The sequence below is a fragment of the Tachypleus tridentatus genome, chromosome 13, assembly GCF_004210375.1.
Source record: "Tachypleus tridentatus isolate NWPU-2018 chromosome 13, ASM421037v1, whole genome shotgun sequence".
Classification (NCBI taxonomy): domain Eukaryota; kingdom Metazoa; phylum Arthropoda; class Merostomata; order Xiphosura; family Limulidae; genus Tachypleus; species Tachypleus tridentatus.
In genome coordinates this window covers 75,014,022-75,036,797 of record NC_134837.1, presented here as the reverse complement: position 1 = coordinate 75,036,797, position 22,776 = coordinate 75,014,022, and the positions used below count along the sequence as shown (strand labels likewise).

Here is a 22,776-nt window from a genome sequence, read left to right as displayed (position 1 = left end):
GACCTTCCTAGGTCATCTTCTTAACCTGAAAATGACCTAGGAAGGTCAAAACATTGTTCTTGCCTTATCAATAAAAGTGTTAATACCCATACCAGCTGTTCTGAGATACATTTTTATTTCAAGTGGTTTCTTTTCATCAAGAAATTCATACCTGTATGTTCAGAAAATAAATTAAAAAGCTTCGTCATAAACATTTATTGTTAATAAAAATTTGTCAATTTTGGACAAAAAATGCTTTGGCAGTATTTTGTTGGTTTTTTTTTCATTTTTTTAAACAAAATGTTTCTTGTTGAATCTCTCTGTACATCTGAAAATATTTAAAACTGATACACCTGTTTCAACCACATTCTGGTGATTGTTTTTTAATAATGGAGAGATAATTGGCCATCTTGTTAAAAAAAACTTTCATTTAAAGAAATAACATTAACAACCATACTTATAACTTACCAGACGGTTATGGTAATATCAGTTAAAAGTAGGTTTAAAGCATTTTGTGTGTGCTATTTCTTAATTATTGTATTTGTTATTTTTAGTGGCTTGTCCTGTCTGTAATGTTCCGGTTCCAACAAACAGCATTAATTTTCATTTAGACAAGTGCCTTCTGTGGGAAGAAAAAAACATCTTGAAAAAAAGTTGAGATAATTTGTAATTCTTTATTCAGTTACCAAACTTCTTTTTGGAGGGGACATTAAGTTTAAGTAAATCTAATGAAATAATGTAAACTGTAAATTCTTCTGTTGTCAGAATTCTTAGTTAAAATACCTTTGTTTGTACTGGTAAACTTTTTGGTGTACAGTTTCTCTTATGTAAAGATCTTGTCTTTCATCTCTTAGCCTGGTTGAAACTTTGAACTGTATTGCAGTTGGAGTTTTCAAAATGTTCAGTGTAATTATTATACTGACTGCAATCCATTATCTAAAAGAGCTGGAAAAGCTTAACATCAGGTAGAATTGAAAATGTGTCATTGATGATGTGGAAATAGTCATAACTAATAATGTTAAATGTGTGGTCACTTTTCTCAGCTTAATAAGTTGGAATTAATTAGTTTATTTTCATTGTATACAGTAGATAATAAAGCTTTTTTTGTAGTTGATGTTTATAAATAGTGGCTACAATATTTTGAAGGTAACTTAGTGTGATTGAATAAAGCTTTGTGATTTATAACTAGTGGCTAAAATATTTATTTGAAGGTACTTTAGAGTGGTTGAATGAAGCTTTGTGGTTTATGTTATAACTCATGGCTACAATATTTATGTGAAAGTACTTTAGTGTAGTTGAATAAAGTTCTCTTGTTGTCGGGTATAAAAGACTGTTTAGTGTAAGTAGTACTATTAATTATTTTATTTTATGGTTGTAATCCATTGATTTCAAGACTATGGAGATTTCTAGAAGGCCTAAATGATAGACGTAAGTGATAAACAACTTGATTGTGTGCAGTTTGTTTATTGTCAAATTTATCACGAGCAAGTCACAGACACCTGCTGTATAACAGTCCTTAGCCCAACACATATTTTCATTACTATATATACTACTAAAATATAGTTTCTGACAGTTGTTCATATTATAAGTAGTAGCTACAATACTTCTTTGAAGTTACTTTAGTGTGGTTGAATGAAGCTTTTTTTATTCATATTAAAAATAGTGGCTACAATATGTTGAAGACAGCTTCATTATGTTTGAAATTTGGGAGATATTTTTGTGGACAGCACCTTCTTGTATTTGTTAATGGCACAAAAAAATGTTTCAGTGAAATATTTTTTATTTTCAGTATATAATATTATTTTAATGGTGCTAGTTTAATCAATTTATCTGTTTGTTGTTAGTAGTTAATAACGTGTTAAATACTGAAATTAAGCATTACAATTCTTCATTTCCTTTTTCTTATATGTAGAAAAGTTGGAGAAAAGAGAAAGCCAATCCCTAAACTTGTGTATCACTTGCTCTCAGATAAAGATTTGAAAAGGAAAATGAAAGACTTTGGACTAAGCACTCAAGGGAACAGACAGGTATGGCATGTTTTATTTTTCTGATTCAGAAGGTTTCATAAATGAACAGTGCCTCTCAGTTGAAGTAAGAAACACAAATCAAGTACAAATAGTTGTCACTGGACATTACACATTACAGAATTATAATGGAAAATGTGCAACAACTAGTTGATCTAGTTTGCATAACAGCATGTGGTTTTCAACATCTAACATATACAGTAACTTTGTTTGTTCCCGGGACACTTGATGTACATCTTAACTATGCTAAGTTAATAATATTATCATTAGATATGTGTGAGTTTTAGTTCACTGTCATCCACTAGCAATGTACATGTGTGTGTGTGTGTGTGTGTGTAATATATATGTGCATGTTTCTTGTGATTTATAACCCACATACTTGTTTTTACTTTTGCTAATGTAACAGATGTTTAAATATCATAGACTTCACAACAATATAAAGTAAAATTTTTTTACTTAAGATGTTTTCAATTAATAAGTGAAATTACTACCATATTAATTTATGTGCAAATTTCATGTATGATAATAAACACACAATCTTTTTCAGTTCAGTGTTCAAGCATTTGGTTGCATAATGTCACATATGCCAACATATTTAAAACCTACTTACTCCAGGATTAAAATGTAAAAACTAAATTTTTTTTATTAGAGGGGGACTTGTTTATATTTTTATAAACTACTGTGTGATGTAGATATACACTATACTGTTACATAATGTTTTTGTAGTAATTTGTGTGAAACACCAGTTTCACCCATGTATTTTTGTTGTTTACAGATTCTGTGACTTAAGCCTTATTTACATTTCTGCTTCATTACTCTTTATTTGATAAGATAAGTAACTGCATCGTAACAAGAAATTTGTGTTTGATATTGAGGCCAATTATTCTATTTTTCATTTATTTTTTTATCTATTTCATCCTGACTATGGTACACATCAAATGAGTATGGTCTTTGTCTCAAGCTTTGACAGTAGCCCTAAATCATCACACATTAGCTCCTTTTATGAAATGATTTTTATTGTAAGATAACTTACATATTATTAAAACTATTATAAACAGATATTATTCATCTCAACATATTTTTGAATTCCTCTTTGCATTCCTCTTTGAAATTACACAAAGATATCCAAAGTTAGTCTCTGTTGATCTGATGTCAGAATTTTTTTCCTGCAGGGAATAAAAACACACTGTAATGATAATAAATAAAGTGAAATAAATAAATAACCAAAGGAACCAGTAAAATTGTTGTAACCTCTATATAGGATATGAGCTGAACAAAACCCAGATACACACTTCTGACATACTGGCTAAATTTTCAAAAATTTAAAGTCTTTAAATTGAGCAACAAGTTGAATATTTGTCATTATTAAGTTAATTTGCTTTTTCGAGACTTAAGTTATAAACATGTAAAGAAAGCATATATTATTAGCTATGTTTTTATATATAGACAAGGGTTATCAATTTGGACAAGAAGTTTCAATATAGGTTACAGACAAGAAATTATATTTATGGAGCAAAAAATCTAAATAGAGGATAATAATTTAAATTTAACTATTTTTACTGTATTCAAAATAGATTGTATAATAAAATTAAACTGCCAAATAAAAGCTGAAATATTGTGTTTTTATAATACTTTTATTTTGCTGTTGATTTGTAAAGAAAAATTAGGTTTCAAAACTTAATATTGATGTGGTGCTCATATGCAAGTTTTATGCCAAGCTAGTTGGATTTAATGTATGATTTGTTTTACTAAATAAATCTAACCCAAATGTTAATAATTATCGTTAACTTGTTTGAGATCCAGCATGGCCAGGTGGTTAAAGCACTCAACTTGTAATCCGAGAGTCATGGGTTTGAATCTCCGTCACACTAAACATGCTTTTTCAGCCATGGAGGTGTTATAATGTGATGGTCAATCCCACTATTTGTTGGTAAAGGAGTAACCCAAGAGTTGGCAGTGGGTGATGATTATCTGCCTTCCCTCTATCCTTGCACTGCCAGATTAGGAATGGCTAATGCAGATAGTCCTCAAGCAGCTTTGCATGAGATTAAAAAAAAAATGTTTGATTTGCACATAAATGTACATCTTGGAAGTTTTGTATTTGTAAGAATCATGATAAATTGGGCTTTTTTAAAAATAGTTACTGCACTTGGCCTTGCCATTATAGTGAGAATTAAACTATCAACTATTTTATTTGTCAAGACAGTACCTAATCTTATAAAATAGTCATTTCGTATATGTTTTTAACATGTTTTATGATAGCAAAAATAATTTACTATCTTGCTTTTTCACAGTCATGGTTACATTTTTTCTCATAACTGTAGGTTTAATTCATCTTTTGAAATATTAATAATATGTCAAAAAATTACATCCACTTCATGATGGTTTTACAGTCTCTTGTAAAGTGACATAAAGCATTTGTAATTCTGTACAGTGTTGAATGCAATGTAAAAACTAAAATAACATTACTACTTGATATTTTTCCAGTCTCTTATTAAACGACATAAGGCGTTTGTGGTTCTGTACAATGCTGAGTGTGATTCTCTGCAACCTTTAGCAGGTAAGATGTTTTTACACTGTTATAAATGTTATAGTTTGTTTTTTAAAGTTATAATTTGAGGATATTATTGCACAATTTCTTGAATCTGGTTATATTAAATATTAAGTGTACCATTATGTAAGTGCTAGGTCTGGTCTTAAAAGTTAAATCTGTTTAAGTATGGAATTGGACGTATCTAGCCTAATCTGAGAAATATATAAAATCTAGAATTAGTTCCAGATATAGTGACTGCAAGTATCAAGTATTATTCTATTTTTATGAGATATACAGATCAAACCATCTATGAAAATGTTTGTGGATAGAAAGAATTCTGTTATTTGTGTTACCTGCTGATTTCCAATGTTACTTTATACATGGTATTATTAGTAAAGGCTGTTAAAATATTAACTCCTTAAACTTGAGTGGATGCTGCTTAAGTCTGGCCAAAAATCCTGATTTACCTATTGAATGATGGCATCCAATAATATTTGTTTCTTTGGCTGAAACACTAATCCAAACCATGGTATTATCCAAAACTTAAGAAAATTGAAACTTTATAACATATGGTGAATGTTATTAGGAAATTACGAAAATAATTCCAGCAGGACACACAAAAAATTGCTGGTTTAAAGAGTTAAATGGACAAAAACAGAACTCTGATAATGTATTGAAAACTGCCTTATTTTCATTCTTATAATACACATCTGTAGATTTTCAGGTGTTTCTAGATTGTTTCTTTGTTTTTTCTATTTCATGTATAGGTCCTGTTTCATAGTTTATTGCTTTCCAATATCTCTTCCATGACCATTGTAAAATTCTGTTATCAGTTGTTTTAGTTGTAACAGATAATTACATAAACAGAGAAATATCATTTTTCTCCATTATGGAATGAAAAATTAAAAACTTGGTACGTTAATTCATTTAGACAAAACTAGATATAGACTCAAATGTTAAATCTCGCTTCCCTTTCTATACGGAAATGAGTTTTCAGTGTAACATCATACTGTTTTACTTGTTTATTTATACAGGAATTTTTCAATCTATGTTTTCAAAACTTTGATGGGCTAGTAAAAAGAAGAAAAAAAAAGCAGAATGTTATATCTTATGTCCATATATTTCTGACAGTAATAATAGTAGTAACTGTTAGGGATACTAAATGTGCAAGTTGTAACTCATTTTTTTACTCATTTCATAGACATACTTTTACTGTTCTTCACATTTATGTTAGGTTTCTATTTGATTTTCAACCTAACCAGGATACATTTATCTTTATTTTAGATTACATATAAAACTAATAACAATATGATTAAAAAATCTAATGTCAGTACATGGAAAGCTTTGGGTTCTAGTAGTAATATTACTTTAGTTATAAAATACTCTAATAATCTAGTCTTGAAAAATATACATATAGTTATCTAATATCCAAGTCAACTAAAATACAGTTTATAATCTCTGTTCAGGATATGTTAGAAAAATATACACTTATGTAGAATTTTGTCTTTCACAGTTTTTATGTTTTCTTTTTTAGTATCAGAAATCATTAAGAAAGTTGAAGAAGAAGAAAAGGTTCAGGCTACAGTTACATCAGTAAGGAATACTTTGGAACAATAGTTTGGAATTAAAATGTTTCTAGTATATAGATTAAATTTGTTTGTTTGATTATTTCAGCAGAAAGTCACATAATGGGCTATAATCTCATGTATTTTTAGAACAGTTTTAAAAACATTAAAAAATACTTACTCATATTCAGACCTCATTATTTTAAAAATGCCAAGACAGAGATACAAGAAAATAAACATTAAACTGACCCAGGCATTTACTTTTTATAGTACATTCTAACATTAAACTGACCCAGGCATTTACTTTTTATAGTACATTCTTGACTAATCCAACAGACTTCAGTGTGAACTCTCATATTTCAATCACATGTTTCTGAAACATTTCTTATCAAAGACAAGTTCTTAACTTATTGGTGGTTTGTCACTCCATACTTATTAAAGTGTGTCATTACTCAGTGGTGTAAATGTATTATGATGACATCTACATATGTGACATATTTATATTATTATAATGTTATTTTAATTGAACTTTAGGTATTTGAATAATGAAAATATTAACTATTATCTTCTTTGGCAACACAACATTAATATCTAGTGTTTATACATGGTTGAAAGTACACTGCTATCCTAATTTGAAACACTTTATATTTTATAATATGTTGTGTAGTTGCTTTTGCAGTTAGTTAGTGTCCCTGCCAGTTTCTGATTACTTGAATCTTGTGTGATAAAGAAATGCTTACCAGCTGAACTATCTTTTTCATAGAATAAAACAGTTTAAAAGAACACCCATGAGACTTAATGACTGAATTACTAAATATTTAATGATAATCAAAAGCAAATAAAACTACATAATTACAGAATGCATCAACAAATTACCTTAGCTTCAGAAGTAACATTATAAAAATATGAAGGATTTCAATTTTTTATGAATGTATCAGATGCTTATTAGTGGAGATTGATTGTTGTTTCAGAGCAAACCATTTTTCGAACAGGATAAATATGAGCTGGCTATTTAACAACAAAGTAATTTGTTATGAGAAGTATTAAAATAAATATCACATGTCATCCTTTGAGCATAGCTCAGATAAACTCGTATAATTCATTAAATATTTTTAAAACATTGAATACCTGTTCTTTACTCTGTAATTTTATGTCATAGTATTATATTGCAAGCATAATAATAAAAAATGTCAGTAATTTAATATTGTGGCTGAACAAAGTGAAATCATTATTTCCAGGTTACATATTAAAAGCAAACTCCTTTTATAATCTCAATGAATATACATTTAGGGTTAACAAATCTGGTCAAGTAATTTTTTCCATACTTGCCTATTTTATCAATTTTTGTTTACATTTTTAACCCATGTCAGTATTAGTACAAACCTGTCAAAATTTAAGTCAACAGTTTTGTAGTTCTATTAGGTAAGAAAAAAAATCTACAAATATTTCGGAATATTAACTTTTTAACTTGGTGTTAGAAAAATCCTGTGCACCCAGATACATGAATGCTGGACCTTAATTGTTGTTTTTATTGTGAGTGTATTTTCATTTTATTTGTACAGTTGAGATTAAGCACAATATATTGCAGTAATGCATTAATAGTTATACAGCAGTTTATTTGTACTTTATAATAACACATTGTTATATATTTGTTGCCCTTGGAACTGTGGCCCATCATGGTCAGATGATTAGAGTGCCCAACTCTCAATCTAACAGTTGTAAGTTCAAATTTCCATTACACCAAACATGCTCACCCTTTCAGCCATGGGGGAATCATAATGTGACAGTCAATTCCACTATTTGTTGGTAAAAGAGTAGCCCAAGAGTTGGTGGTGTAAGTGGTGATGACTAGCTGCTGTCCCTCTAATCTTACACTGCTAAATTAGGGATGGCTAGCAAAGGTAGCCTTCATGTAGCTTTGCTTGAAATTCAAAACAAACAAACCTATGGAACTACTACTCTAATGTTAATTGTGTTAGTGTAATTTTTGCTATTCTGTTACCAAACACTGCAGTTTTCATTGTTATTAGCTTTTGCATCTTGGAACATACCATTTCTGTAGACTTCTCACTGTATATAGTGTGACACAGAAGACTGACTGCATCAGGTGACTTCATTGATATGAAATTAAATGGCACTGCTGTTATTTCAGTGTCTTCAAGTGCTTATGTTAAAGTTGTGGGGCAATTGGATATTATGTGTTATTATGGTTAGTAACATATGTAGCATCACTTACATCTAATTGTTAATTTGTAATTTTTTTATAACTAGATATTAATTTCTAGTAAGTTATTTAACAATTGAAAAAAACAATTAAGTATTGATTAATACTAACTATGACAATGATCCAGTCTCTTTGGATATTCTCATAACAGGCTTTCTGGAAAGCTTTAGAAAGTCTGATGTTGGTTTTTGTCTTTTTAAAGTCTTGAAATCTTTCAAGTATATTGTAAAAGGTCTGAAGTTAATCACAGGCTAAAGTGAAATGTTTATGCTCACAGTATATATTTATATAATGAAATAAATTGCATCATTACTATTAACAGGCAATTAAAAGCACTATAAAACAATAATAAACTTAATATAAAATAAGCATTAAAAAGATTTTAATAAATAATCATTGTAAATTCTTATTGTCATCTAAAAATCTTAATGGATATTGTCTGTGATAAGAGCTCCTAAATGTGTTGGTGATATCCCATTTATTAGACAAAGTCCAAACTCTAGTGTTGAACTAGTCAGTTAGTATGGAAAAACTAATTAAGGGTTTGGAGATGAGTCTTATAATTCCTAAAATAGAAATGAAACCACCCAACATTTGTACTATATACATCTCCCCATTTCCATTCTTAAAAAAGGAATAAAGTAGTAAACAACTTTAAATAAAATTATTTTAAATAGAACTGTAAGTCTACCTTAGAAGTCCATATTCCAGTCCTCCTCCCTTTCACTTAAATTTTTTTCAAGTATAACATGGAAAAGCCAAGATAAGTTCAGCTATGTGAAGTTGGTCTTTCCATTCTGGTATACTGAACAAAATTATAATTTTAAAGTTAACTAGTGACGAAAAAGGTATTTTCAGTATCAAAAGTTTATTTCTTAAATATTTTCATACTTGTTATAAAACAATATAAACAATTTTCTTAATTGCCAGTACGTTTACTCATTATTTTCTGGATTATTTGTGAATAATATAACATTATCCTTTGTTGTCAGATATATTAGTATTCAGTGTAAATGCATTTAAAGTTAAATAGATAACTTACAGAGAGGTTTTATAACTGATTCTTTATTTAATGAAAGTTTTGAAATTTTTTGATCTAATCTTTTATGAAAATAGATCTTTAAATTTTCTAATGCTTCTTCATGAATAATCCATTATATTTAATCATAATAAAGATTTAGCTTTACCTGAAGTGGCTGATAGCTTTAGTAGGTAGTTACTCTTAGTTGAGTACTTGCTTTGCATATGAAAGATCTTGAGCTCATTAGACCCTTTTAAAGTCAGTGAGTTCAGAAATTTCTGAGACGAGATTTTTGGGAAATCCCCGAGAAAGAGTGGAAAATTTATCTTGGAAACCTTAGGAGTGAGATGATTTGTTTGGTACTATTTAGAAGTTTGTACAACCAGCCTTTTAGGAGGTGTTGTGTGAAACACAATTACTGAATCTTGTTTTATATATATATATATTTAATGGATACACATAGAGTTTAAGAGGTTTTTAGCATTGTATGTGCAAATAATTGCATTCAGTACAACTTAATCTTATTTGCAATGTACGTAGTTTTTCCAGTATGACAAAAGAAGTGACCCAAGTGTTATAGAAGAGGAACAAATTAAATATTGTAAGTGTTTCTGTTTTCTTTATATATTTAACCTGAATGTATTTTCCACAATCGGTATCTTTAAGAAAAATAATAATTTCTTTTATTTAAAAATTGGGGAAACTATTATATAGAGCATAAATAATTATATATTTTTTGTTTTTGATTTTAAACTTTTTTATTTAGTGGTTTGTTACATATAAGTGTTTTTTGTAGTTTTTCAGAAGAAACATGAAAACTTGACAGAATATTTGCTTCAATGACTTACTACTTTTGTTCTCTCCTTTGTGTGAATGTAGAATGGTCAGAAGTTCAAGAAATTACTATAAATACCACTAGGAGCAAGAAAACTTGATGTAAATTATTGTTAGAGTAGTTTGGTAGAGTTTTACTTCTTTTTTACCACAGGTTAAGCAACAAAGAAGCTTTTCTATGGTAGCCTTTCCATATTTATGATTGGCTAAAAAACACGTGAAAGAAACTGAGTTCATCATAGAGTTGGTAGACTTTATATCCAGGGATGGCAAAGGTACTCAATAGACATAATACAAATATACAGGCATAAATATTAACATTGATAGAAAAATTTACTTTAAAAGATAATGTGCCACTTACTTTCATTTGTTCCTCTACTAAACAAGTCTGAAAAACAAGGCAAGAAACCATTGCTAAGATACCAAATCAGAAAGTGGTCAACCCACCAGATTTTCTTCTTCTTTCAGTTGAGATAACTCTACAACAACTTCATTGCTAACATCAGTAAATCTAAATCCACTCTATATGTTTGTGGGCAGTGCATGATGTCATTGCTTGGTCATAATAACTGTTGTTGTTTTTTTTTTTAATCAAAATTCCAATTCAAATGACATTTATTGTTAACCACTTGGAGTTACCTTTTTTTTCCAAAAATCTGGAGTTCCTTTAAAAGCTTAAATACATGGTGAAATGGGAATTACCAACCAGTATTAAATGAACATTAGATGTCTACAATCTGTAAAATACTTACTGCATTATACCTTATAAAATTAGTGTTTTTAAGTGATCAACCCCTACATTATGTATGAAGTGAAGGAGTAAATAAAAATGAATACACAATATCAAATGTTATTACACACACTCATAGAATACACTAACTTTCAGTTAGGGAAAAAAAAAGTTGGAAAACAAGTAAAAAAAAAAAAATTTTGTAAAAGTAAAATGATGTAGAGACAGCAGTGCCAGAGAAAATGCAAACAAGAATATAGGTATGATATTGGTAATATACATAAATCATCCCTACATGACTTTCAGTGTTAAAATTCAATGTAAAGCATGTACTTTGCTTTAATATTACTGCAGTTGGAAACTATATATTCCAGATTATTGTTGTGCAGATTGTTTATCATATATCATGATCATGTTGGGATAGGCATTGATCTAGTCTAAACTAAGAGCCTAGGATTTATGTACCAAGAAAGCCAAGTTGAGTCAAAAGAGTTCTTGATTATTACAGACTCTCACAATGAGGTCGGTTGAATCGACTGACCTTGTAACCATTTTGTATTTCTACATTATATAGCATAACGTTAATATTGAAAGTCGTATAGGGGTGATTTTTATGTAGCTGTATCATCCATATATCCTTGTTTGCATTCTTTCTGGTACTGCCATCCCTACATCATTTTACATTTACAAAATATTCTATATTACTTGTAAAGTAGTGCAAATAAATACATAACAGTGGATTGAAGAAACAAACTGTCTAAATGAAAGTTGGCAAATTAAACTTAGAACCATACTGTTACATGAAATATGGTGATTTCTGTTTTCTTTTGGCAATAAACAATGAACTTCACAAACAAAGAAAAAGGTTTGACCCAATCACAATTGGTGAGCACCTTTCAGGTGTCAAGTGCATACCTGCTTATCAAATGTGAAAATTTTAGTAGTAGTATAAATCTAATTCTATTCCATTCTATTTTTTTTAACTCAAAAGATCATAACGTTTTTATTTTTAAACATTTATTTAGTGTGATTCAGATAAAAAGAAAATGTTTTAACATATTTTTGTACAACTCTAAGGAGTCTTGCCTATAAACAATGCATTTTTTGTCTTGTTTTTAATTTTTCTACCCATCCAAATGTACATGTTTATGTTTGCTAGGAAACTATTACCCCTTACATATGGTGATTTGTATTGTTTTTGTTTTTTTGATGTGATTTTGTTGCTACAATACAATAATCCTGTGTGTTGTCATCCTTTTATATGTCACAGCATGTGTTCTAATTGATTACTAATGAAACACTGAAAACTGGTAAAAGCAGTGACTAAATACCATTCATTAGAGCAGGTTGTAAGCTATTTACATCAATATAGAGTAAATAAAGTTATTTGAAGAGTAATTTATTGGTTGCTCTGTAATGGTGAACAAAAGACTTTAAAGGGAAGTTTAGATTATTTAGAAACAACAGATCTGGGAATTTTTACTGGAAATTCTTTTTCTTTCCTAAAAACATTTTTGTTATTTCTCTTTGAAAACTACAAAAATTTCTATCTTTAACATGTCAGGTAAAATTAGTTAGATACAAAAATGGTAGACAACTCCAAAATATTTTGATGGCTCTTTTTTTACCAAATGTTATTTAATTTGTTATTAAATATTGAACAAACACTTGCATGTTCTAAATAATAATTCTTTGTTTCAGTGAAGCAGTATGATATCCAGTTTCAGGAGCTAATTGGAGATATCCAGAAGAGACAGAAAAAAAAGAAACCATTTAAAGGTGAATGCATCATAGATTTTTTGTCAATGAAAGTGTGTTTTCTTTTGTCAAGAACCTAATTCACAGAACTAATACATCTGTACATAAATGTTTAGGGGTATGATTAGTCTAAATGTTTGGTCTGACATTGTTATGCTTGACCCAGAAGTGATCATACATTCTTCTGTTCCAGTTATGTGTTACTGGTTACAAATATATAAAACAGCCTCACACTTATCGTAACTAATATTTTTCAATGAAATGTCATTTTAGTCAACTATGCTACAAAGTTGAAACAGTGGCATAACATATCATTCATCATAATTTTAACATGACATTAAAGGATAACAAGGGACCTTTTAGTCCATCTTGGCTGTCCTGTCTACTACTTGTAACTGAAGTCTTAAAAAAAAAAAGAAAGCAAAACCCAACCCTTGTCATTCAAATATTTATGAATGTATAAACTATATTTGAAGGCAGTTCATTCCACACGTTAACAATACTAATAGAAAAATAAAGTTGTCTTAGCTGAATTTTACTTCTACTCTACCAAAATTTATATTTTCAGTATTAAATATGACAAGAAATGATGCTAATGTATCAACACTATCAATTCCCTCAACAGTATTAAACACCTTAATCAGATCCCCTCTAGCCGTCTTTTTTTTTTTTTCAAGAGAGAACAAATTCACAGATCTTTACCTGTTGTTGCATGAAAACCTTTCCATCCTAGTTAATATCCTGTTTTACCCTTTTATAACTCTTTCTAGTAAGTCAGTATCTTTTTTAAAGTAACGTGTCCAAGACTAAACACAGTTCTCTTAATGTGGCCTAATCAATGACCTATAAAATGGCATTATAAACTCTCTAGACTTGTATTTGTTATTTCTGTATATATCACTTAAAATTGTATTTGCTCTGCCACAAGCAACAACTTGTTGCTTGGATGGTTTGAGAGACAGATGAACTAGAAAACCAGGGTCTTTTTCTTCCACACATTGTTAACATTATTCCCTTCAAAATTATAGTCACAATTCAAATTGTTATATCACACTTGATTTTATTATAACTAAAGATCATCTGCTATTTATTTTCCCCACCCACCAAAAAAATCCAAATCCCTTTGCAAAGTAGTAGTATCCTTTCCTTTTAAGTATCATCAACAAATATAAATCATCTATTGACCATTCCTTCACATAAGCAAAAGTCCTAACTTTGAACCCTGAGGTTACTCCCACTTGTGACATTAACCCTTAAATGGCAGCCATCATCAGTTGATGCAGCTACCTATAACATTTCTGCTGTTTAAAGATTAATCTAGTTACTGAACTCTACTTACTACAACCCTTTGTGTTTTTGTTCATCTAGCCAGTTTTCCATCCAATGAGCTAATTTATCCCAAACAGTTACAAGGTTATTATTTTTTTAAGACTTTTTACATTCTTCAAAAATGTAACTACTTGTGTAAATGATGGTAAGGGTGTAGATTTGATGTATCTGGTTTTTCAGAAAACATATGACAAAGTGCCACATAAAAGGCTTGTAAAAAAAAAAGAAAGAAAAAAAGAATAATCTTTGTAGCTGTTGGGGATAAGTTAGGAAATTATATAGAAGAAGAATGGCTGGGGGAAAGAAAGCAGAGGGTTTTTACAAATTAGATAGAAGAATGGCTGGAGGAAAGAAAGCAGAGGGTTTTTACAAATGTTTTTTTTTTATGTCAGTAACATTGGTGAAGGAATAGTCAATAAATTACTTAAATATGCAAATGATATTAAGGTCTTGGGTGTTGATAGTTGTGAAAGAATGATGTTGATTTACAAAAGGATGTAGTGAGTTGGGCAAATGAATGGCATATGGGTTTTAATTACAATAAGTTCAAGATAATGCATATAGGTTATCGTAATTTGAAGCATCATACTATAATGGAACTCTTGCTTGAATGATACTGGAAAAACTTTTATTATGCAGTGAGTAACCTCCTAACTCTGTGAAATGTTTATCCTGTGTGAATGTATTTTTGCAATAGATTAACCTGAAGATGACCTAAGAAGGCTGAAACGTTGTTCTGTACTTTATTTTAATTAAAATTTTAATACCAATACCAGCTGTCTTGAAAATACAAAGGAAACAACTTTCCATGTCCTTAGACAAGCTTTCATTAATCATGAATTTACATAGCTTCCATCCAGGGTATGGGTACCCCAGTTAATTAAGTATGATTTGGGTGGGAATAACTTAGCAGCATCATGAAAGGAAGGGATCTTGGTGTAATAGGTGAAGAGTCTCCAAAGCAGTGTGTTGTTCTTAGTGGTATGGCAAATAAGATTTTAGGTTGTAGCTACAGAAATACTCAATACTCAGTGTGTTGTTCTCAGTGGTATGGCAAATAAGATTTTAGGTTGTATCTACAGAAATATTCAATACAAATTTAAAGAAGTTATAATTTAATTGCACAGGTCACTGGTTAGGCTACATTTGGAGTATTGTGTTCAGTCTTGCATTTCTTACCTTCAGAAAGACATTGAATTGTTGGAAAGGTTCACTGGAATGGTGTCTGACATGGAGGGGTTGTCATATGAGAAGTTGAAATCTCTCAAACTTTTTTTTATCTTGAAAAAGAGGAGTTAGAAGATATCCGACTGAGGTGTTTAAGATCATAAAGGGAACTGATAGTATTGATGCATCATTTTTTTATTTTTTTTTTTTGTATTTAAAAGTGAGAGTACTAGGACTAGGGGACACAAACATAAGTTTTGTCAGGGTCATCTTCAGCTAAGGCAATTTAAATTTTCTAACACAATCGTTGACCTTTGGATGTTGTAAAAGCAGTTAATTTATGTGAGTTTAAGAAACAGTTTGATAAGTATATAAATAATAATGGCTGGCTTTAAGTTGTTTTTTTTTATTTTAGTTTAGAGGATTGAAATGCAAAGATGGACCAATAGGTCCCATAATGTCCTGGAACGTTATATGTTACATTATTTGAAGGAATATTTACTATTAATTTTTACACTTTCAGCCAATCCTTTTTTTTAGTTCCCATTTCACAAGCTTTTTTTACCTTCTACAATCCTCCCAATCTCACATTATTTCAGTCAATTTGAATTTCTTGTGTTTATAATGCTTTTATAATGTTATTTTTTATACCATTTCTGAGGCAATTTGGTTTTTTTACTGGTACCTACACTTTTTTCTTGTCACTAAGGAACATGGTTGTTTTGATGTCAAAAAGTTCAGAAATAGACGTAGCTTTTTTAGCTAGAAAATATAGCTAATATAGCTCAAGTGGTGTTAGCATTTGCATATACATGTTTCAATTTTAAAGAAAAAATTGAAAACAGTCACTGTAAATACTTCATAATGTATTTTCTGAAGGTCTTATGATGTTTTAAAACCAATTTTGGCTGTAGTCCTTTGGTTCTATAGACCTGGACAAGGCTGTACTACTTCTACCCTCACTGATGAAAGATACCCCATTATCCTTTTTGGTTTCGTTTCCTTTCTTCCATCTTTAAATTCATCATTGTAAATGTATATGATTGAAATCTTATTTTAGCCATTCAAAGACCTGCTTTTCTTTCTCAAGGTGTGATTACAGCCAACTTTTATGTACAAAAAATATTAAATATTTAATGTTGTTTTGCAGATTGTATGAATATTAAAGATAACTGGCAAACTTAACAGGTACCATAACTTTAGAGTAACTCTGAGTATTTTGTATTAATTCACACTGTATGTTTGTAAATTTGTTTGTCAGCATGCTCCTCCTGCAGTTTTTGAGCTTGCCAGAACCAAACTTGTCAGGTGCATTAGGTATGGTCCTGGGTGTGTCCTTATCCTGTATTGCATATCTTCTGTACTGTAGAGGGCTAACACACATTCAGAAAGTTATCTAGGCATGATTCAATCTAGCAACAAGTTTTTAGGATTGCTGAACTCAAAATTAACATTAAAAGTTAATCCTGGGTCCCTTGAGATCATAAAGTCACCACATTAGAAACTTTGTTAATACAAACTAGTGGAACCAAACATACCTCACATAAGTTTCCTAATAGGCTTTTATACAAGTATGGGAATAATTGAAGAGCTTGATTGGCACATTGGAGCTTCTGTGAACTGTAAGAGGGCCTTGAACTCTGTATCAAGACAGAGATATTTTAGGCTGCTGGGTATAATGATGGATTGCAGGATCTCATTACATTTCCAATGTATCATTCATCATGACTAACAAATAAATCTTTGGTGTTTGAAGGTTTGTGATTCTGTATTAACGATATTACACTGTTTTCAGTGGTCAAACATCATATTTTGGTAATGTTATGTCTTTTTTTACACATTTTGTAATTTGTAACTTGATATTTTTGTCGGAATTTATTTGTATCGTTATATCAAGGTCAAAAAACTCAACTTCCAAGCAGCATTTCACACAGAAATAATTCTCAGCAAATAGAAAGTAAGCTAGGCAAGAAACATGATGACAGAAACTCAACATGCAGTGACCTAGCTAGCTGCAGTACATGGCAGTCTTTAGCCAGTCGGCCTCCATTTTCTATTTCAGGTAATTTTACACAAATATAAACCAGCTTTATAGGTTTGGTATTTTTCAATAAAATATGAGTAGAAGAGACTTAGAAATGTTAAGATGTATCTTGTTAGTAGTGTGTTGAATGTGAATTATTAAGGTTCCTGTGAATATCTGAAAGTAAAGTAGGCATTTTCTCACTATAGTAGTTTATCGTCTCTTACTTCAAAAATAACAAAGGGTATAAAAGGTATTCATAATTTTTCTTTAATAAATATATTCCTTCAAATATGCACGGTTCAACAGGTTGATATTATAACAAAAGTGCACTTATTGATAGTTCAAGTAGGACATGATGTATATCAGAACAAAAACAAAAGTTAAGGTGTTACATAATGGACTAACATAAGCTGTTAGTAGAGTGAAAAAAGGATGGATACATAAGAGAGGAAGGTAAACTGATATCAGTTTAAGTGAAAAATGTTACATAGTAGAATAGGACCAGCTGTTAGTGAAACTGAACAAAGCTAACTATTAGTAGGATAATAAAGATATGTTAAGTAACAACACAAGTTCAGCTGTTTAACAGGATAAGTTAAACATGTTACATAACACACAATAAGACTGAGCATTAGTAGGATACCAAAGGGGCATAATACATAAAGAATCAAGTTATTTAGTAGTATGACAAGAAGGATGTTAGAAGACAGCAGTATAAGTTTGTTGTAGAATGCTACAAGGCCAGCTGAAACTAGAACAGGAAACATATCTGAAAAAATTATCTGGTTTTTAAAAAAATAGAAACCATTATTTAACAAAACAAATTAGTTTTTAATAGGACTGAAAGAGCTTTTAGAACATGATTAGAGCAACTGTTAATAGGATAGGAGAGAGATAAAGAAAAGTTGTTGTATAACTGAAAAGTGCCAGTTATTAATAGAACATTAGGTAACAGAACAATGTTGGTTGTTTGTAATACAGGAGAAATGGGAGTTCAGTTATACAATATGTCCAACTGTAGTAGAATAAAAGAGAGAGAGGTGTTAGTGAACAAAATGAAATTGTTTGTAGGACAAGAGAGACAAAACAGGAAGACAAGAGAAATTTTTCATCAACTACACAAATAATTTGTTGACAGTGTTAACCATGTAATAACCTGTCTGAATGAATGTCTTTAAATTATGAAACAGGTTCCTGGTGTCATGCCTTCCTGTTTCCTATACCTTAGCCTACTTTTAGTGTGACACAATTTGATGAAACAGTAAACATTTATATAAGAATGACCTTTCAAATAATGTTCATTACAGATTTTCTTCAAGTTTCATGATACATTTCAGTTTTAATCTTCAAATTACTGACTTGGTTTTACACCAGTAATGACAGTGAGGAAATTACAAAATGTAAAACAGAAAATATAGTAATGGTGAAAAGCTCATCAAATTAAAATAATTTTATTAGTAAACACTAAAACAGTTTTTCTGTCAACAACCCTTTATTAGGTTTCCAGTAAGAATAAAACTTAATGCTCATGTTGAGTAATTTTATCTTTTTCTGCTTAAGATGTTAAAGGGATCTTAATAGTAATTAATAAGATTTAGTTTTTGCAACTCATATGTTTGAGGGAACTCTGACTAACAGGCCTGGCATGGCCAGATAGGTTAAGACGTGTGACTTGTAATCTGAATGTCACAAGTTCGCATCCCCATCACACTAAACATGCTCGCATTTTCACCCGTTGGGGTATTATAATGTGATGGTCAATCCCACTATTTGTTGGTAAAAGAGTAGCCCAAGAGTTGGCAGTGGGTGGTGATGACCAGTTGCTTTCCCTCTATTCTTACACTGCTAAATTAGGGATGGCTAGTGCAGATAGCCCTCGATTAGCTTTGTGCAAAATTAAAAAAAACAAACAATGTAACCAACAAAGTAATCAACTTCAGTCCATTTTGAACCAGTTTATTGTAAAAATAGTTTAGAAATATGTTTTTAAAAAGCTGATGGAGTGCATACTTACTTTGACTATTCTGAACATAAAAACACTGACAGTGATATTTGTATAATAATAATAATTAATATTGTTATTGCAAAGGTGAAATAACATTACATAACTTGCAAGTGTAAAAATATGACAAAAATTAGAAAGGGACTTGTGTTACATGCAGATAGTTAATATACTGCTAGAAATATATATTATTTAATGTAAAGTACACCAACTGCATTTTTATATAAATATACTAAGTTGAGAAATCATATGATGAACATTCTCTATGCAAATCATATTAAATTGTTAACAGTAAATCTTTCTTAAGTACAGTTTTATATCAGTGTGTGAATGGATTACTCATATTTTGTAAATAAGAGTGCATATGTACGTATTGTTGGTTATGGTATTATTTTGGAAACTAAACTCAGTTGTCTTGCTCTCTAGTTTTGTTATTATTATTTTTGAAGACCTATTATACCATTCCTGTATAACAACATTCAAACGTTTTGCTTACTTTGGAATTAAATATTATGTAAGTTTCTCAGAAGGAAAGTCACCCTTATTGACCTGTTTTTAAAGTTAGATCTTGTTCTATCTAGATTCTGAGGAGCAACAAGATGATGATTGTATTGTAGAAGATATCACTTCTGAATCTAGTGATCAAGAGAAATGTTTTAACTTATTTGAAAACATTCCATCAGCAGCAGTTGGTAAGAAAACATCTTGATATATTTTATAATAATCTACTGATATTTGCTTTATTGTATTGCACTAGTTTTCAGGACCTTTTTGTTTTTTCGTACTACAAGTATTACAAAGTTTCTTGTTTATTCATCAAACTGGCAATATTTTTAGCATGAATATAGTTCAGTAGATGTTTACAACACTTGTGAAATGACAAGCTTGATTGATTAGTTCTCATAGTGGTTCAGCTAAAATGGTTAGTTAGTGGTCAGATATTGTACTGATAATGGTCAGCCTAGTTTTCCATCTTCCCACAGTTAACTTTGTCCCATTATTTATTTAAATACTTATTGTGCAATAAGATTTGTTTTTGAAGTAAATAAAAATTTGTCCTCAAGATTTTTCATTATTGATTGTGTGTTTTTTTAATGACCAGTGAATAGGTAGACAGCTCCAACCTAAAGGTGTCACTTGTAGTGAGGTAACCAAAGTGGTCATGTATATATGTAAAAACGGCTGGTTTGGGTTGAGAATTTTTTTTTATGTTTATGTAGAGAAGTAAACAACGTTTCGACCTTCTTCGGTCATTGTCAGGTTCACAAAGTTTTTCATATATATTTCTCTACAAGTGGGTTTTCTTGACATCACTGAAAGTGATCATGTATTGATAGTGGTCAAAATGATAAGTACTTGAAGTATTTTAGTATAAGTAACAAATCTTCCAAAAATGTCATTTGCTTATATTATGATTTGTTGCATATTTGTAGATTCCTTATATTATATAGTAGAGGATGTAACTTGGCATTTGTTAGTTACAGTGCACTGTAAACTTCAGTAATTTTAGAAGTGTTATCTAAACAAACTTGTTATCTTTGATCTTTCAGGTTATCTGAATGCTAGTAATTTTCAAGAAACAGCTGTGAAAATGGATGAACATTTCAAAAAAGTAACAAGTGATAATGACACAAAGGGTGGAAATACCAAGAGTAGAAAACAACAGACAGATAGTGATGTCGAAAACAAAGAAAGTCAGAAAACCTTTGGAGAAGAAGGAAAGGAACCCACCACTATTAGTCATTCTGCTTCAGTCAAACATGTACCTCCCCATGTAAGAGGTCAATTAAGGTAACATGAACATGAATTATACACATTTCTCAAAGTATTTCAAAATTTAATAATAAAATTTGATGTATAGATGAAATTCATTTTGATTTTCAGATTTTTTTCCTCCACTGATGTATTATTTCTCATGAATAAACTTGCTTTTTGGTATGTTGCAGACTTTGCTGAATTATAATTATACATATTTGATTATTTTAAATTAATATATTTTGTTTTCAGTTTAAAAGTGAATTTGGAAGCTGTGATGTATTGTGATCTTGTAAGATTCAGCCATTGAACATTTCTTGTGTCTTAAGAAATACTTAAAGCTTGTTGTGATATGCAAATTATATATTTCCTACAAATGATTCTAATTATCAAGCTTTAAAGTTACATTAGGGTCATTTTTCTTGTAGCAAGATATATAAATAGTGTGTTTATATGCTGTATTTTTTGTGATAAATATATCTCTCGAACACAAGAATAAAACACATTAGTGTATTTTCAATAAATATAACTAAACTTTAATATTGAAATCTTTGTGATTATCTACCTACCCTTCATTGCAGCAGCACAGTGTAAACAGGGCATGAGGCATATGTTGATCTACTATTAATATTTTTTTTTGTAACTACTTCACCAATAAAATATAAAGTTATTGAACTTTAAATAAATTATCTGTTGTAAGATATCATCTTACAAGAATAGTCTGTCTTTGTAGGTGGAACTTGGTTTTATAAATCCTTATCTTTGTAATAGCATCCTAAGATAAGAAAGAATAAAGAAGGATATGTGTCTCTAGTTCTTATTAATGCACTCTCCCAATGGCAGAGTGGTAAATCTGTGGATTTCTATAATGCTAGAAACTGGGACACAGAACAAACAAACTGTTTTGAGGTGATAAAAATAAATTCTAAGTTAATATTTCATGTACAAATTAAAGTTCATTTGAACTTTAAAATATTAGTTAAGTAGAGAGTAAAACAAATTCCAAGTTAATATTTCATGTACAAATTAAAGTTCATTTGAACTTTAAAATATTAGTTAATAGAGAGTAAAACAAAAGGGCTGTTTCAAAAGACACAAAAGAGAAAATATACAACAAGAATCGCAGAATACGATATATGATATACAGAGTAATATAGAAATCATGTTTAAGTTTCCAAGCACTTGTAAGAGCTGTTTCTTCAGTGGAAATCCTTATTTAACTAATAGAGGGTTTGTTCCATAAAAGAAACGGATAAATCAAAACAGTGTTTTACATCAAAAATAATTTTTTAATTTGATCTTACTTTGTCCTGTGCAAGTTATTTGTTTATTTTTGTATGTGTAAATCCACATTCATCAATGTGTGCCTTTTTATAGATACTTTATATATCGAGGTCAGCATATGATTTATACTTTGTTAAATTGTATCGTGTATTAAAAGTGCTAACAAAATGTGTAAATATCTGTTTTTAATTATTTTTTATGAATGATGCATAAAGCAGACAAAGATTGTTGTATACTTTGTAAAAATGTTTATTTAAAGTATATTTAGTTAAAAGAAATGGATTTCTCTTTTGCAATTTTTTCTTACTCTGTGAACAAAATGGCAAAATTTATTATCGTAGACAAGATATAAACAGTATTCAGACAGACATGCTTCAATATTGGTCAAGGGTAGTATAGTTTCTTAGTAAATTGAAAATAAAAGTGTTTAAGACTTTTTTTATGCCATACATGAGGTTCAGAGCCAGAAACTAGATAGTATCCCTTGGAGTGTGTTTTGAGTTGTTTTAAGTATTTTAGTAAATAAAGTCATGCAAACAAAGGTC

At 29.8% G+C, this 22,776-nt stretch overlaps 2 protein-coding genes and 1 long non-coding RNA gene across 4 annotated transcripts in view; 2 read left to right on the top strand and 1 right to left on the bottom strand.

The window, feature by feature from the left end:
• Positions 1-637, top strand: part of LOC143236194 (E3 ubiquitin-protein ligase RAD18-like) — a 7,835-nt gene extending 7,198 nt beyond the window's left edge. The window contains exon 5 of the mRNA XM_076474486.1: positions 534-637. Within this exon, the coding sequence (XP_076330601.1) occupies positions 534-637 (104 nt within the window). The remainder of the gene's footprint in view (positions 1-533) is intronic.
• LOC143240966 (uncharacterized) lies at positions 534-22,776 on the top strand. 2 transcript variants are annotated; one of them, XM_076484294.1, is made up of 9 exons: positions 534-632; positions 1,892-2,006; positions 4,491-4,563; positions 6,071-6,129; positions 9,887-9,947; positions 12,612-12,689; positions 17,062-17,226; positions 19,774-19,884; positions 20,743-22,776. In XM_076484294.1, the coding sequence occupies exons 2-9, from the start codon at positions 1,968-1,970 to the stop codon at positions 20,985-20,987; spliced, it is 831 nt and encodes a 276-aa protein (XP_076340409.1). In that variant the 5' UTR covers positions 534-632; positions 1,892-1,967; the 3' UTR covers positions 20,988-22,776. The 2 variants fall into 2 exon arrangements, with proteins under 2 accessions (XP_076340409.1, XP_076340408.1); XM_076484293.1 differs by lacking the exon at positions 534-632 and adding an exon at positions 646-944.
• LOC143240968 (uncharacterized) overlaps positions 2,540-22,776 on the bottom strand; it is an 88,872-nt gene continuing 68,635 nt past the window's right edge. Inside the window, exons 2-3 of the long non-coding RNA XR_013022082.1 lie at positions 9,017-9,130; positions 2,540-3,169 (exon numbers count right to left, since the gene is read on the bottom strand). This is a non-coding gene — a long non-coding RNA (uncharacterized LOC143240968). The remainder of the gene's footprint in view (positions 3,170-9,016; positions 9,131-22,776) is intronic.

Coding starts and splice junctions, on each gene's coding strand:
- LOC143240966 (XM_076484293.1), top strand. CDS start 877: ATGTTCAGTGTAATTATTATACTGACTGCAATCCATTATCTAAAAGAG. Junction 6,130..9,886: donor TTCAGGCTACAGTTACATCA/GTAAGGAATACT, acceptor CAATGTACGTAG/TTTTTCCAGTATGACAAAAG. Junction 19,885..20,742: donor CATTCCATCAGCAGCAGTTG/GTAAGAAAACAT, acceptor TTGATCTTTCAG/GTTATCTGAATGCTAGTAAT.